At 43.6% G+C, this 15890-nt stretch overlaps 1 protein-coding gene across 1 annotated transcript in view; it reads right to left on the bottom strand.

Annotated features, from left to right (window-relative positions):
- The window catches only part of septin9a (septin 9a), a 274894-nt gene extending 259480 nt beyond the window's left edge, over positions 1-15414 (bottom strand). The window contains exon 1 of the mRNA XM_078401016.1: positions 15226-15414. Coding sequence (XP_078257142.1) covers positions 15226-15247 — 22 coding nt within the window. The 5' untranslated portion in view covers positions 15248-15414. The remainder of the gene's footprint in view (positions 1-15225) is intronic.
- Positions 15415-15890: the final 476 nt, after the last annotated feature.

Genomic DNA, 15890 nt, shown 5'->3' with positions numbered 1-15890 from the left:
CCTCAAGTCTTTGGGATGTGGGAGGGTCCCTCCAAGACCACCCTACTCTGCGATACTCCCCATGAACCCTATCATTCACTGTGTAATCCTGCCCATGTTAGACTTTCCAAAATGCAACACCTCACATTTATCTATATTAAATTCCATCAACCATTCCTCAGCTCACCTGTTCAACTAATCAGGATCATGCTGCAATTTTTGACAACCATTTTCCCCATCTACAATACCACCTACTTTAGTGTCATCTGTAAACTTGCTAATTATGCCTTGTACGTTCTCATCCAAATCATTGATATAGATGACAAACAGTAATGGGCCCAGCACCAAACCCTGAGGCACACCACTAGTCACATGCCTCTGGTCCAAGAAACAACCTCCCACCATCACCCTCTGCATCCTTCCCATAAGCCAATTTTCCATCCATTCAGCCATTTCTCCTTGGATCCCATGTGATTTAACCTTCCAGAGCAGTCCACCATGCAGAACCTTGTCAAATGCCTTGCTGAAATTATAAGAAACATAAATAGTGTAGACAATCAGAACCTTCTTCCCGGGATCAGATACTACAGGACATAACTTTAATATGAGAGGGGCAAATATTAAAGCAGATGCATGGGCCAACTTTGTGTTTTACATAGTGTAGTGAGTGCCTGGAATATGCAGCAGATTTGAGTTTGTTGTCAGCATCATGTTTGGCAGAGACATTTGGGCCAAAGGGCCTGTTCTTGTGCTGTACTGTTCTATGTTCTATGTCCAGTCTGTCTGCCTGAAGAAGTCTGTCCCCACCTGAAACATCGTCTGCCCATTCTCGCCACAGATACTGCCTGATCCGCTGAGTTCCTCCAGCATTTTGCGTTTTGCTCAAGATTCCAGCATCTGCAATTCCTGGTGTCTCCAAGTGCAGCGAGGGGCTTGGTTTCAAGTGCTGACAAATCATTACTCAGTAAACAGCTCCATAATTGAAAATCCATTCAGGCTACGCTTGTCTTGGAGACTGAGACACTTAACTGAAGGTTACCACAGCTAAATAGCGATTAGATTAGAACGCACAAAGGCAATTGTGCCATTAACTGTGTGTCTTTGTTGCAAAGGCGGATCTGCAATTTCCTTTTCAAACATGCAAAAATACGCGAACTGGGAGAGCGTGGATTATTTAAGGACAGCTCTCTGCACATTTACACATGTCCTGACTACAATATTGGCATCAACACATGCATCGAGAATTAAAGAAAAGCCTATGGTACTGCCTCATATCCATTCTTTGTAAAATCGAGTTGGCCAACTTCCAAATCCCACTACTGCCATCATGTTGCCTCTGCTCATCTTTCAACTCTACTCTTGTTACTTTCTTTTAATTAGTGAATAGCTGGGGATGTTTATGACTTATAACGCAAGAGGTTTTCTGCTGTATAAATAATTATCCTACCAACAAATAGAGAGCAGCTCTGTTCTACTATCTACCTCATTGGAGACCCTCAAACTATGTTTAATTGGACTTTACTGGCTTTATCCTGCACAAAATGTTATTCACGCTATTTCCTTTATCATGCATCTGTACACTGTGGATGGCTTGATTATAATCATGTATCGTCTTTCCGCTGGATAGCACGCATCAAAAGATTTTCACTGTATTTCGGTACACGTGACAATAAACTAAGCTCAAACTAAGCTTCAATTCATGTCCAAGCAGACAAATATCCCATTAAAATCCTTACAACCTTTCCACCCATCAGAAAGTCCCACATCACCATGTTAGGGTGGCACAGTGGTGTGGCTAGTAAAGCTGCTGCCCCAGAGCGCCAGCGACACTGGTTCGATCCCACCCTTGGGTTCTGCAGCTCACAATGTCTCTGCCAAACTTGATGCCAAGATAAATTAATCTCATTTGCCCACGAGTGATCTATATCCCTCCAATTCTTGCACATCCATGAGGGTAAACTTTAGAGATATAGTGAGGAAACAGGCCCTTCGGCCCACTGAATCTGTACTGACCAGCAACCACCCTGTACACCAGCACTATCCTACACATTATTATTTCACCGAAACCAATTAACCTTCAAACCTGTATGTCTTCGGAGTGTAGAAGGAAACCAGAGCACCTGGAGAAAACCCACACGGTCACAGGGAGAACATACAAACTCCGTACAGACAGCACCCGTAGTCAGGATCGAATCTGGGTGTCTGACGCTGTAAGACAGCATCTCTACCACTGTGGCATTCTGCGTCCAGTGAAGGAAGTGTGAAATAGTGGGGCAGGGATTTCTGTTTCCTAGTTTTTTAGGCAGTGGATATGAAAGTGGAATTACATAGAACTAATGAGACAGGTCATCAATGGTCGGCGAGGACTGGGGGGGGGGGGGGGGGGGGGGCAAAGGGCCTCTTCCAATGCACAATCTTTCAATCAATGAAGACAACTTTCAGCTGCTGTTATTGAACTTCTTGACAGTAATGAAAAATCAAATCCATCATTTAGACCTCATAATTGAGTACGGCGCTAGATAATTCTGTCCCTAAGTTTCAGTTGATCATACACTGAAATAAAATCACTTTTGCCCGTGAAATCAGCAGTGCCAGTCACAAACGTTCATTGGAGGTCCCACCATCCTGTGTGGGTCTAGGATTTCATTTACAGATCTGACCTGGGGCTGTATCCAGGCTTTTCTTTAGCTGGTGACAAATCAGTTCTGCATGTGTTCTCAAATTTATCTTCAAGTACAAGCCACAACACGAGTTGCATTCATTTTGTTCCACATGAATTGCAACACGACAACTTTCAATTATTAAATGCATCTAACCCTGATTTTTAGAAAAGACACAAGATGTTTCACCAGGACATGAGCGCATAGAAATCGCCTGGTAGCCAAACAAGGCTGCTTGCTGATTAGAATGTTTGATGGAAGTAGGGAGTTTTAAAGAGAATCTTTAGAAAGTCAGGCAAAGTTAGGAAGATTCCAGAGATCAAGATTTAGGTTTAGATTAAGTAGTTTAATGTTACGTGTACCGAGGTATGGTGAAATGCTTTTTGTTGCATGTTATCCAACCAGCGGAAAGACTATATATGATTACAATCAAGCCGTCCACATTGTACGGATACAGGATAAAGGGAATAATGTTCAGTGCAAAGTAAAGTCCAGTGGAGCCTGATTATTGTCACGTGTACTGAGGTACAGTGAAAAGGTTTGTTTTGCACATTATCCATTCAGATCAGATAATACAATACTAAATAGTGCATTACATACATGAATACATAAATTAAGAGTGGACACAGTGGCGCAGTGGTAGAGTTGTTACTTTACAGCACCAGAGGCCCAGGTTCGATATGGACTACGGGTACTGTTGGTACGGAGTTTAGACGTTCTCCCAGTGACCTGCGTGGGTTTTCTCCGGGACCTCCGGTTTCCTCCCACACTCCAAAGATGTGCGGGTCTGTAGACTAATTGACTTCAGTAAAATTGTAAATTGTTCTTAGTGTGTAGGATAGTGTTAGTGTGCGGGGATCGCTAGTTGGCGCAGACTCGGTGGGCCGAATGGCCTGTTTCTACGCTGCATCTCTAAGCTAAACAAAACGAAACAAAAATACAATTAAGTCCAACTCCAGTACGATAGGTAGCGCAAAGAGGAAGATACAGAATATAGTTCTCAGTGTTGTAGCACACCAGTTCCAGAGACAATGTCTGCAATGGGGTAGAGGTGAATCGCACTAGCTTATATTAAGACTGATCATCAGCCTTGACCGCAGTTGGGAAGAAGTTGTTCCTGAGTGTGGTGGTGCACGCTTTCAAGCTTCTGTATTTTCTGCCTGATGGGAGTGGGTTGAAGAAGAAATTACTGGGGTGGGACAAGTCTTTGATTGTAGAAACAAGAAACTGCACATGCTGATTTATACCAGAGATGGACACAAAGTGCTGGAGTAACTCAGTGGATCATGCAGCATCTTGGCTACTTCTGGCACTGCAACTAATCTAGTTCAAAAAGCAAAACTGTTTTGCTGAAGCAAGCTTTCATCTCTAAGGTCTTCATGTAGAAAGCATTGGAGCAACATTGAATTCACACCAGTTTTAGTTGTATAAAAGCTTACAGATCCTATTTTATGAAGGAGATAGAGCACCTTCTCTGAACATGAACAAAACAAACATAGAACAGTATAGCACAACAACAGGCCCTTTGGCCCACAATGTCTGTACTGCACATGATGGCCATTGGGCAGCCCAGTGGCATAGAGGTAGAGTTGCTGCCTTACAGCACCAGAGACCCAGATTTGATCCCAACTATGGGTGCTGTCCGTATGGAGTTTATATGTTCACCCTGTGAACGCATCGGGTTTTTTCCAGGTGCTCCAGTTTCCTCCCACACTCCAAAGACGTGCAGGTTTGTAGGGTTAATTGGCTTCAGTATAATTGTAAATTGTCCCTAGTGTTTAGTGTAGTGCTAATGCATGGGGTGATCATTGGTCAGTGTGGACTCGGAGGGCTGAAGGGCCCATTTCCACACTGTATCTCTAAAGTAAAAGTAAAGACCAACTCTTATCTGCCCACACATGATCCAATGGCACCTTGAACTGTATATAGGAACAGTGCAACAGAAAATGGACAATCTGCAGAGGGAGCATCAAGAAAGAGTCTTATAAACAAAAGACAGGAAGTTCAGCACCCCATGTGATTTGGCAGAATACTATTTATTTTAAAACACAGTTTGGTCACTCAAGCGCAGAATCTGTTAGGGGAAAGTCAAATGATCCATGAAGGAAAAAGCTATATCTCAATCCAGATAATAGAATATGGCTGCAACATGTAGCAGGGGATTTTGACATCTACAGAAGTCATTGGCCTTTGGTAAACCTCAGAGTAACAGGAAGAGGACGGCAATGGGAAAGGGGGTGGTGAGGCTGTGAAGGGAAGGAAAGACGTCAATGAGATAAAGCACTGAACTTTAATATAACCATTAACAACAATCAGTGAACGACACCATTAACAACAATCAGTGAACGACACCATTAACAACAATCAGTGAACGACACCATTAACAACAATCAGTGAACGACACCATTAACAACAATCAGTGAACGACTGACAAACACACTCCATGCACAGAATCAATAAAGTTACAAGACAAAAAGTTGTTAACAAGAGATTTTCCTTTCTAAAGTGATACTCAGTGCCGCCCGCAGTGGTAGAGTGGCTGCCTTACAGCACCAGACACCCAGGTTTAATCCTAACTACGGGTGGTGTCTGTACAGAGTTTGTACCTACTCTCTGCGACTGAATGGGTGCTCCGGTTTCCACTCATATTCCAAATACGTGCGGGTTTGGAGATTAATTTGCCTTGGTAAAATTGTAAATTATCCCTGGCGTGTAGGATAACGCTAGTGTACGGGCTGATCGCTGGTCGGCACGGACTCAGTGGGGTGAAGGCCTGTTTCCAAGCTGTATCTCTAAAATAAAATGAACTAAGAGCACAGTGACTTGCACAATAGCCACCATCCAGTAGCATTTGTAATGAAGTGTTTCGAGAGGTTGGTTATGGACAGACTATGCTGTCAGAGTCTATATGCCTGAGGAGCTGCTGCAACCAAGATGATGTGACTTGATTTGCCTCACTGGCTAGCCACATAAATGTTTAAGCTTCGATTGCAGATGACAAATTGTATAACCTGGTGACTCACTTCCTGACTCTCCCAAATCTTTCCATCAAGGTTTGGTTCAGCAGAATGTTTAGTTTAGTTTAGAGATGCAGCTCGGAAACAGGCCCTTTGGCCCACCAGATCCACGCCGACCAGCGATTACCTTGTATAGTAGCACTATCCTACAGACTAGGGACAATTTTTACCGAAGCAAAATTAACCTGCGTCTTTGGAGTGTGGGAGGAAACTGGAGCACCCGGAGAAAACCCACGTGGTCACAGGGAGAACGTGCAAACTCCATAGAGGGAGCAGCTGTCGTCAGGATTAAACGCGGGTCTCTGGCGCTGTGAGGCAGCAACTCTATTGGTGCACCACCATGCCACCCACAAGGATGCAATACCTTCCTTTTACATGGACAGGACAGTTCAAATGCTTAAACAGCTCACAGCATATTACTGTTCCTTCGATGTCCAACTCCTGATGGCACCCTTTCCCACAAGAACAATAGGTGAACCTTCACTCTATGGCTTGCAGTGTTTTTTGATGGTGTCGTCAGCATCTCAAATGCAATTCGTAGGTGGTATTAAATTCCGGGCTTGTCAAAATGCCCTCATTTCATAAATAAATTACAAACCTTTGAATAAAAGCCATCCGGATTAACTTAGATCAGAGAATCTCAAACTGCAAAAACCTGGAGGCTAGAAAAAAAAAAATCAAACTAGTTTAGATTCGTTTATTTATTGTTACGTCTATAGAGATATGGTGAAATACTTGTTCTGCGTGTTATCTAGTCTAATCCAAGACAACAACCTTTCCTTCAATGTCAGCAAGACAAAGGAGATTGTGATCAACTTCAGGAAGTGAAGCAACACACACACACACACACACACACACACACACACACACAGTGCAGGTTGATGGCAGCCCAGACTATCACGTAAACCAACCTCCCTTCCATTGACTCCATCTACACTTCACGCTGCCTCGGCAAAGCCACCAGCATAATCAAGGACGGGTCTCACCCCAGTCATTCCCTCCTCCCCTCTCCCATCAAGCAAGAGGTACAGAATGTGTGAAAATGCATTGCCTCAGATTCAAGGACAGTTTCTTCCCAGCTGTTATCAGGTGACTGAACCATCTTATCACAAGAGAGTGGGCCTGAGCCACTATCTGCCTCATTGGTGACTATCGGACTATCTTCATTCGATGTTACTGGATTTTATCTTGCACCAAATGTTGGTCCCTTTATGCTTATTACACACTTGTTTGTAATCATGTATAGTCTTTCTACTGACTGGATAGCATGCAAAAGAAATGCTTCTCACTGTACCTCGGTACTCACGACAATAAATCATATTGCACGATACACGAATGCAATAGATGCACCTCCTGGACTGCATGCAGAGAGTCGCCAGGTTCTGGTGCCATCCTGCAACATCCGTCTATGAAAAGTCTGATCTCGGTCCAAGGAGACATATAATTTCTACTCTTTTCATATTTTGAGAAATGTTTGGATAGGCACATGGATACATATGGAATGGAGGGATATGGATTATTTGCAGGCAGGTAAGAGTTTTCCTTTCCTCCACCCCTGACTCTAGTCAGAAGAAGGGTCTCGATCCAAAATGTCACCCATTCCTTCTCTTCAGAGATGCTGCCTGTCCCGCTGAGTTACTCCAGCATTTTCTGTCTATCTTCGGTTTAAACCTGCATCTGCAGTTCCTTCCTACAGAGGTAAGAGTTGGTCTTGCTATCATGTTGGGCACAGAGATGGTGGGCCAAAGGGCCTGATCCTGCGCTGTACTGTTCTATGTTCCATGTTTATTAAAACCCGGTGTCTTGGCGGCACTGGATCGGTGAAGTAGCGGTCGGCCTGGCCCAGCGCGATGCCGTCGGCTCCTTCCACCGTAGTTGCCGCGGGCTACGCTCGATCTGCTCGCTCACCCGGCTGCTGTAGGGCCTCCCGCGGCTTTCCCCACCACCATTACAACCGCCACTTTCCCCATCTGAGTGAGCAGGGAAATGCATGGCACACTGGGGGCCTCTGGCAGCGCATTCTGTCCTAAACGTGAAGACATTGTTTCCACTGCTGTGCATCTGCCCCTATTTGAAAGACATGGCAGAGATCTGGGATCTATGCTAACAAAGAGATCAATTTAAATCTGGTTAAAGAAAATCACACGTAGGTTGCTGAAGGAAGGAGTGTGCATGCTTGCGCAAGTGAGTGGAAGGAAGAACAAGGAGGCTTGCCAATAATCATGCCTCGTGCAGAGCAGATGGAGTCTTGCTTCATATATTAGAACGTAGAACTGCACAGGAACAGGCCTTTTGGCCTACAATGCCTGTGCTGAACACCATGCAATAGCAATTCTCATCAGCCTGCACATAATCCGTTTTCCTCCATCTACTGCTTGCCCATTTGCCTATCTAAAACTCTCTTAAATGCCACCAGCATATCTGCCTCCACCAGCACCCCTGGCAGCGTGACCCAGGCACTCACCACCCCCTGTGTAAAACATTTGCCCCTGCACATCTCCTTTAAACTTTGCCCCACTCACCTGAAAGCTATGCCTTACAGTCTTTGACACTTCTACCCTGGGGAATAGAAACATAGAAAATAGGTGCAAAAGGACGCCATTTGGCCCTTCGAGCCAGCACCGCCATTCATTGTGATCATGGCTGATCATCCACAATCAGTAACCTGTGCCTGCCCTCTCCCCATATCTCTTGATTTCACTAGCCACTAGAGCTCTCTCTAACTCTCTTTTAAATTCATCCAGTGAACTGGCCTCCTTTGCCAGAGAATTCCACAATTTCACAACTCTCTGGGTGAAAAAGTTTCTTCTCACCTCAGTTTTAAATGGCCTCCCCTTTATTCTTAGACTGTGGCCTCTGGTTCTGGACTCCCCCAACATTGGAAACATATTTCCTGCTTCTAGCTTGCCCAGTCCTTTTATAATTATAGGTTCTGACTGTCTGGCTTATTGGCTCCAGGTTGTCTATTATTGAATTTTCTTGGCAAAAACAGAAATTGTTACATGTTTTTGTTCATTAGGCCCTCAAAGCCTAATATTAATGTGATTGAAATAAATAGTCCTAGTAGATTAATCCCAGACAACACCTAAAATATTGTGACTAATATTTCCAAATAATGCATGAAACTAAAGATTCACTTTACATATTGAGGTTGGGAATATTGCTGAGCACAGTAGGAATACTGTTTAGTTTTTAAAGTTTAATTTAGAGAGTGGCACGGTGGCGCAGCGGTAGAGTTGCTGCCTTACAGAGCTTGCAGCACCAGAGAGCCGAGTTTGATCCTGACTGTGGGTGCTGTCTGTACAGAGTTTGTACGTTCTCCCTGTGAACTCGTGGGTTTACTCCGAGATCTTTGGTTTCCTCCCACACTCCAAAGACATACCGTTGGTTTGTAGGTTTGTAGGTTAATTGGCTTGGTCTATGTGTAAATTGACCCTAGTGTGTGTAGGATAGTGTTAATGTGCTGGGATCGCAGGTCAGTGCGGACTCGGTGGGCCGAAGGGCCTGTTTCCGTGCTGTATCTCTAAACTAAACTAACAAAATAAAGATACAGCTAGGAAACATGCCCTTTCTTTTCACCATGTCTGTGCCAACCACCCAACCATGTTTGTAGGTAAATTTAGCATCAGTAAAAATTGTAAATTGTCCCTAGTGTTAGATAGAGCTCTAGGGGCTGGTGGAATCAAGGGATATGGGGAGAAGGCAGGCACGGTTTACTGATTGTGGAGGATCAGCCATGATCACAATGAATGGCGGTGCTGTCTCAAAGGGCCAAATGGCCTCCTCCTGCAACTATTTTCTATGTTTCTATGTATAGGATAGCGTTAGTATATGGGGATCGATGGTCGACACGCACTCGGTGGGCCAAAGAGCATCTTTCCGCGCTGCATCTCTAAACTAAACTAAAAGCAAGGTGAGATCTTCACTCTGCATGGTAAGCAACGTGACTGGCAGGGGACAAGTAAAACACAGATAAATGCCAAATTAGTTATTTAGATGACCTTTATGAGATTCCTACAGGGCTTGAGAGGCAATTAATCAAAGCAGAGCCTATTGCATGTCATGAATGGTTTAATTAGAAGGGTTCTGTGCTGATTAATTGATATGAAGTCATAGAGTCACACAGTATGGATACAGGCCCTTCGGCCCAACTTGCCCGTGCCGACCAAGATGTCCCATCTGCACTAGTATTATACCTTCCTATGTGACAGTGAACAGTGAAAGGCCTGGATAGAGTGTATGTGGGAGGATGTTTTCAGATTCTTGATTAGTAAGGGCGTCAGGGGTTACAGGGAGAAGGCATATATATTTTATCCCAAAGAACACTCTCCAGTAGCTCGCCTACCACAGATATTAGGCTCACTGGTTTATAGTTCTTAGCGTTTTTGTTGCAGCCCTTATTAAAGGGAGGCACAACATTAGCCGCCCTCCAGTCTTCCAGCATCTCACCCGTGACTAATGTATCTCAGCCAGGATGCCTGCAGTATCTGCTCTAGCTTTACCTTCATACGCCTTAGGCCATTTAGCACCTCCTCGAACATCATACAGGTGCTCCCCGGCTTACGATGTTTCGACCTGCGATCGTTCGACTTTGCGATGGTGCAAACGGCAGCGACCTGTAGCGATTCGCCGCCCGCTTACGGCCACGTGATCACGTGCATTACAATGCATTTCAACTTGCAATACTTTCGGTTTCCGATGGGTTTCTCGGAACGGGGCCCCATCAGAAGCTGAGGAGCACCTGTACTATCAAGATACTTCCATTAACTGTCCCAAGTTCCTCAGTCTTCATGTCTTTCTCAAGACATCTGTATTATGTTTTTGGGCCTGTTAAGCTGCAGCAAGTAAGAATTTCATTGTTCCGTTCTTGGTACTCGTGACATTAGACGTGGAGAGGCTGTTTCCACCAGTGGAAGAGTCTAGGAACAGAGGGTGCAGAATAAAAGGATGTACCTTTAGAAAGAAGATGAGGTGAGTTCGAGGGTAGTAAATCTGTGGAATTCATTGCCACAGACAGCTGTGGAGGCCAGGTCATTGGGCATTTTTAAGTCAGATATTGACACATTCTTGAAATGGCCTAGTTCTGTTCCTTTGACTTATGAACCTGAATTAAACATTCATGACCCTTAAATCCTACTCAGCTCAAAATGAATGTTGGTAGTATTGTATATGTTGGTCTACAATGCTGTTATACTGGAAAGGCCACCTGGAAAATTGGTTGCTGTCACAAACTGGTCAAATCACTACAGAGCACGTTTACACACAAGGTGCCCATCAGAGCACATTGGATGAGCCTCTTACATAGTTTGATGCAAGATCACTAATAAAAAAGTGATAGGGAAACTAAATATTTTTTTTAATTGATACAATGGATATAAATGGCTAATGAAGCTAACCATCCATGGAGAAAAATCACAAAAGTATTTCAAATTGATAGACACAAAATGCTGGAGTAACTCAACAGGTCAGGCAGCATCTCTGGAGAAAAATTGATAGGTGATGTTTTGTGTCGGGACCCTGCTTCATACTTGTCGTGTGCAGTTCCCATTATATTTCAAATTGATGTTTGCAACAGGTGATGAGCCAGTTTTTTTTTACAATTGCTTATTTGTGACATATTTTAAGGCTCTTTCAACCATTTAAGTTATATCATAGCTTTGGGGGGTTTTACCTTAGATAGAACACAAAGTACTGGAATGACTCAGCAGGTCAGGCAACATCATGGGAGGACTTGAATAAGCGACGTTTTAGGTCAGAACTTTCCTTCAGATTGATGGACTGGGGGGGGCAAGGACAGGACAAAGCTTGGCAAGTTATAGGTGGATAGAGAAGACTAGGACAAAATAAGGCCGGCAACAGATGACCTCAGGAAGGTTGGAGTCCATAAAGGCCCATTGATGTCTGGGGAAGATGTGCTAACAACAAGGATACAAGGACCCGAACAATGGAACTGTTCTGGCCTTCTCAATCTTTCAGTCTGAAGAAGAGTTCCAACCCAAAATGTCAACCATTCCTTCTCTCCAGTGTTGCTGCCTGACCTGCTGAGTTACCCCAGCATTAAGTGTCTATCTCCGTTATAAATCAGCATCTGCAGTTCCTTCCTACACAAGGTCCAGGACAGAAAGGTCAGTATGGGAATGAGAAGGGGAGTTAAAATGGTTAGCAACCGGGAGACCCAGTAGGCCTTGGCAGACCGAGCACAAGTGTTCAGCGAAATGGCCACCGAGTCTACGCTTGGTCTCGCCAATGTACAGGAGCCCACATCGGGAGCACCAAATGCAGTAGATGAGGTTCTGTTGATGCAGGTTTACAAAAGAAGTCACAATGTGCTGTAGTAACTCGGCAAGTCAGGCAGTATCTCTAGAGATGCTGCCTGACCCACTGAATTACTCCAGCACTTTGTGTCTTCTATTAGTTGGACGGTTTTATTCAATGAGATTTGGGCTAGACATTGCAGAATCCACAGTTGTGTCGTATAGGAAGAGTTTTCGTGGTGAATCCATTCTCAGTTATTATAAAATCATTATACCAGGCCACCACTCAAGTACAGAAAGGCATGTTTTAAAATTATTATTACATGCGGGCGGCACAGTAGCGCAGCGGTAGAGCTGCTGCTTTACAGCGAATGCAGCGCCGGAGACTCAGGATCGATCCTGACTACGGGTGCTGCACTGTAAGGAGTTTGTACGTTCTCCCCGTGACCTGCGTGGGTTTTCTCCGAGATCTTCGGTTTCCTCCCACACTCCAAAGACGTACAGGTATGTAGGTTAATTGGCTGGGTAAAATGTAAAAAAAAAATTAAAAATTGTCCCTAGTGGGTGTAGGATAGTGTTAATGTACGGGGATCGCTGGGCGGCACGGACTTGGTGGGCCGAAAAGGCCTGTTTCCGGCTGTATATATATGATATGATATGATATCGCAACTCGCTGCCTGTTTAACAGGCATTTAATCAATGTGATAACTGATAAACAAAGAAGTTTGAGCAAAAATTTGAGTCAAGTTTTAAAAAGCCCATGAATTGAAGTACGATTTTGTGTGCATTTTATCCGCCGATTGCCAACTTCACCCAAAGCAACAGCCTCAGAAAGAGTTATGGTGCGGATCTACGAGAGTAATATTCCCTAAATGGCCATTTGTTAAGTGTGAATGTTTTGAGCCGTCTGTCAGAAATGGTTCTGCTCCCCTTACATAGTAAGTAGAGTTTCCAGCAAAAAATGTCTTGTTTATCCAAAAATGACACGGTGCAGGGGCCAAATCCTCATGAGTGGGAATGCACTCACCTATAGAAAACCATGAAAGATGAAGCTTGCGGAACAGTCTTTACACCCATGGAAGACCCTGTCAGTCTTTATCATTTTAATCACAAAACCAGAGCTTTACTTTTCCACAGGATATCACCAATTCTATGTTATCCCATTTTCTCATCCACTCCCCACACACTCGGTGTAGGAAGGAACCTGCAGATGCTGGTTTAAATCCCCACACACTAGGGGCAACCTACAGAGACCAGTTAAACTACAAACCTGCACATCTTTGGGATGCAGGAGAAAACCGGAGCACCCGGAGGAAACCCACACGGGTACAGGGCAAACGTGCAAACTCCACACGGACAACACCCGAGGCCAAGAACGAACCTGGGACTCTTGTGCTGCAAGGCAGCAGATTGGTGGGCAGCTCTGAAGGTGGTTGGTAGCACAATACGCCTCAGTATCTTTCCAGGTGGAAACTGAGGAGACGGCAGATCAGAGTGTGGCACATCCCCACACTAAGAATTGTTTATGCCAATTGTGAGGTTTATGCCTTCTGTGCAGTTAACAGCTGGGGTCCATAAATTCGAAAATCCAAACCACATATACAAACAAAAGACACACTGCAATGTTAACATTGTCTTCTCAGAAAAGTAATAATTGAATCTACATGCAAGATCAAATGAAGACCCTTCAATTCTTCAAACTGACTTTTGTTTCGATAGGTTTAGTTTAGTGATATAGCTTGGAAATAGGCCTTCGGCCCACCAGGTCCCCGCCAACCAGCGATCCCCATACACTAGTCCTATCCTACACACTAGGGACAATTTTTACTGAATCCAATTAACCTATAAACCTGTACGTCTTTGTAATGCGAGAGGAAACTGGAGCACCTGGAGAAAACCTAAGCGGTTACGGGGAGAACGTACAAACTCCTTATGGGCAGCACCCGTAGTCAGGATCGAACCTGGGTCTCTGGCACTTTAAGGCAGCAACTCAACTGCTGTGCCACAGTGTGGATGAAGCAAAGGGCATTTATGCACCTGTGTTAGAAAGACCATCAAATATCGTAGCATCAGGTCACATCCAAAGCATCCAGGATTACAAATACAATACTTTAAAAATTAATAGTGGTATTTAAGTTTTATGCATAACTTAACAGAAGACATTTGGACTGGTACATGGATAGGAAAGGTTTAGAGGGATATGTGCCAAATGCAGGCAGGTGGGTCTAGAGTAGATGGGACATCTTGGTCCGCATGGGCAAGTTGGGCTGAAGGGCCTTCTTCCAAGCTGTATGACTCTATCTATGACTGAAAAGGTGGGAAACTGCCGGTGAGATTATTTATTTTACAAGCAAGTAATAAAATAGTTTTGTCAAATTAATGTAAAAACAAAGCTTCCAAGTAGAGAAAAAAAACAAACCTATTTCAACAGGTTGCAAGATGTTAAAAGCCCAAAATTGAAACTGTCAACACTGGAATATTCACAGGCAGAGCAGAAGATGTATACAATGTGGACAGTTTCAAACATGTTCCAAAATACTCTGTTACCTTTCAAACACTTTACACTGCATATTTGTAAACTGCAAGCACAGACAACTGACTGTGTGACATTCGTGTTAGGAAGTTTAAGATCTTGCGAAATTCAAACTGACTTCCAGGTTAGAAAGACAAAAATCTGCATTTATGAACATAGATAAACTTATGTTACTGTACGGTGAATAGCTTCAGTCCTGCCCAGCCAAATACTGAAGATCCACAGGGGACAGATGAACAGAGAACATACAGTCCTATAAGAAAACCACCAGCTCTGTGCAACGAGCAGTATTAGCTAGCACGGTGCTAAGCTGACAACTTGCTTCCTTTATTTACTTAACAAAGCAAATTTACAGCCATGGACTTATACATTTTGGCTCAGATCGAGTTCTGTGATACAGCTGCTGCCTAATTGTTGCAAGCAATGCCACACAAGCTGGGATGGGTATCGTCATGTTAACAGTCTTTACAATTGGTCATTAGAGGCCACACGGAAAGCTGAGGTGAATGTTTAGTCATAACTTATTTTGGTTAAAATTTCACAGAGCTTTTTGTTCATTCGCTTCATAAAAGAAGGTGCAAAGCATTGAACACACTTATAAATCTTTCAAATAATTTCACATGTAGTTCTTTTCAAATATACAAACGCACAAGAACTTTCTACCAATTCTGGCTATCGAAACACAAGGTTAAATCATATGTTGGTGGCTTTCAAGTGGGGGGGGGGGGGGGGGGAACACACTTATTTCCAAAATATCAGACAAACACAATCTCTTGACTCACCCGAGAAAGAACCTTTCTTCATGGCTGGTTTCTGAGTTGCATACAAGATTTTTTTTTAAAAGAGTCTTCAGGATCAAGTTGGATTGCTTCCACACCGATCAGTAATCAAAACAAAAAAGTTCAATTTTGCAGGAAGTTGACTGTTTCACAGAACTTTTCATTCAAAGATTAACAAATGGAGCTCCTTTGCACAGTCCAACTGCTTATGAAACACTCCCATTAATCAGTACACACCTTTCCCAATCAGATGAACTTAGGCATCTTTGGCTTTGCCCAACTTAGTAAGAGCAGCAGGGAAATCACAGAACACCTATGTTTCCAAGCAAGAACATTTAAAAAAGAGACTTTCAAACTAACTATTGATTCATCAAAACACAAAGCAGAAGATTCACATACTTTTAAATATTATTGTATGCACTTCAAAGATAATGGATTGTTTAATGTGTTAAAACATAGCCTCCCTGCTCAATCAACATGGGTTAGCTCACTTGGTACAGTTAGATAGACTATAGGAAAAATTCACTGTTCAAAGTACACTTTAACTTCCCCACTCAAACTACCTGATAATGAATGGGTCGACTTTCAACAGCATTAACAACAAAATCAAACAGAGTCAGAGGTGTATCGCAGTTCAGACTATATATTTCTTGTCCTACTATACAAAG

The sequence above is a fragment of the Rhinoraja longicauda genome, chromosome 6, assembly GCF_053455715.1.
Source record: "Rhinoraja longicauda isolate Sanriku21f chromosome 6, sRhiLon1.1, whole genome shotgun sequence".
Classification (NCBI taxonomy): domain Eukaryota; kingdom Metazoa; phylum Chordata; class Chondrichthyes; order Rajiformes; family Arhynchobatidae; genus Rhinoraja; species Rhinoraja longicauda.
This window is presented reverse-complemented; position numbering and strand designations above follow the sequence as displayed.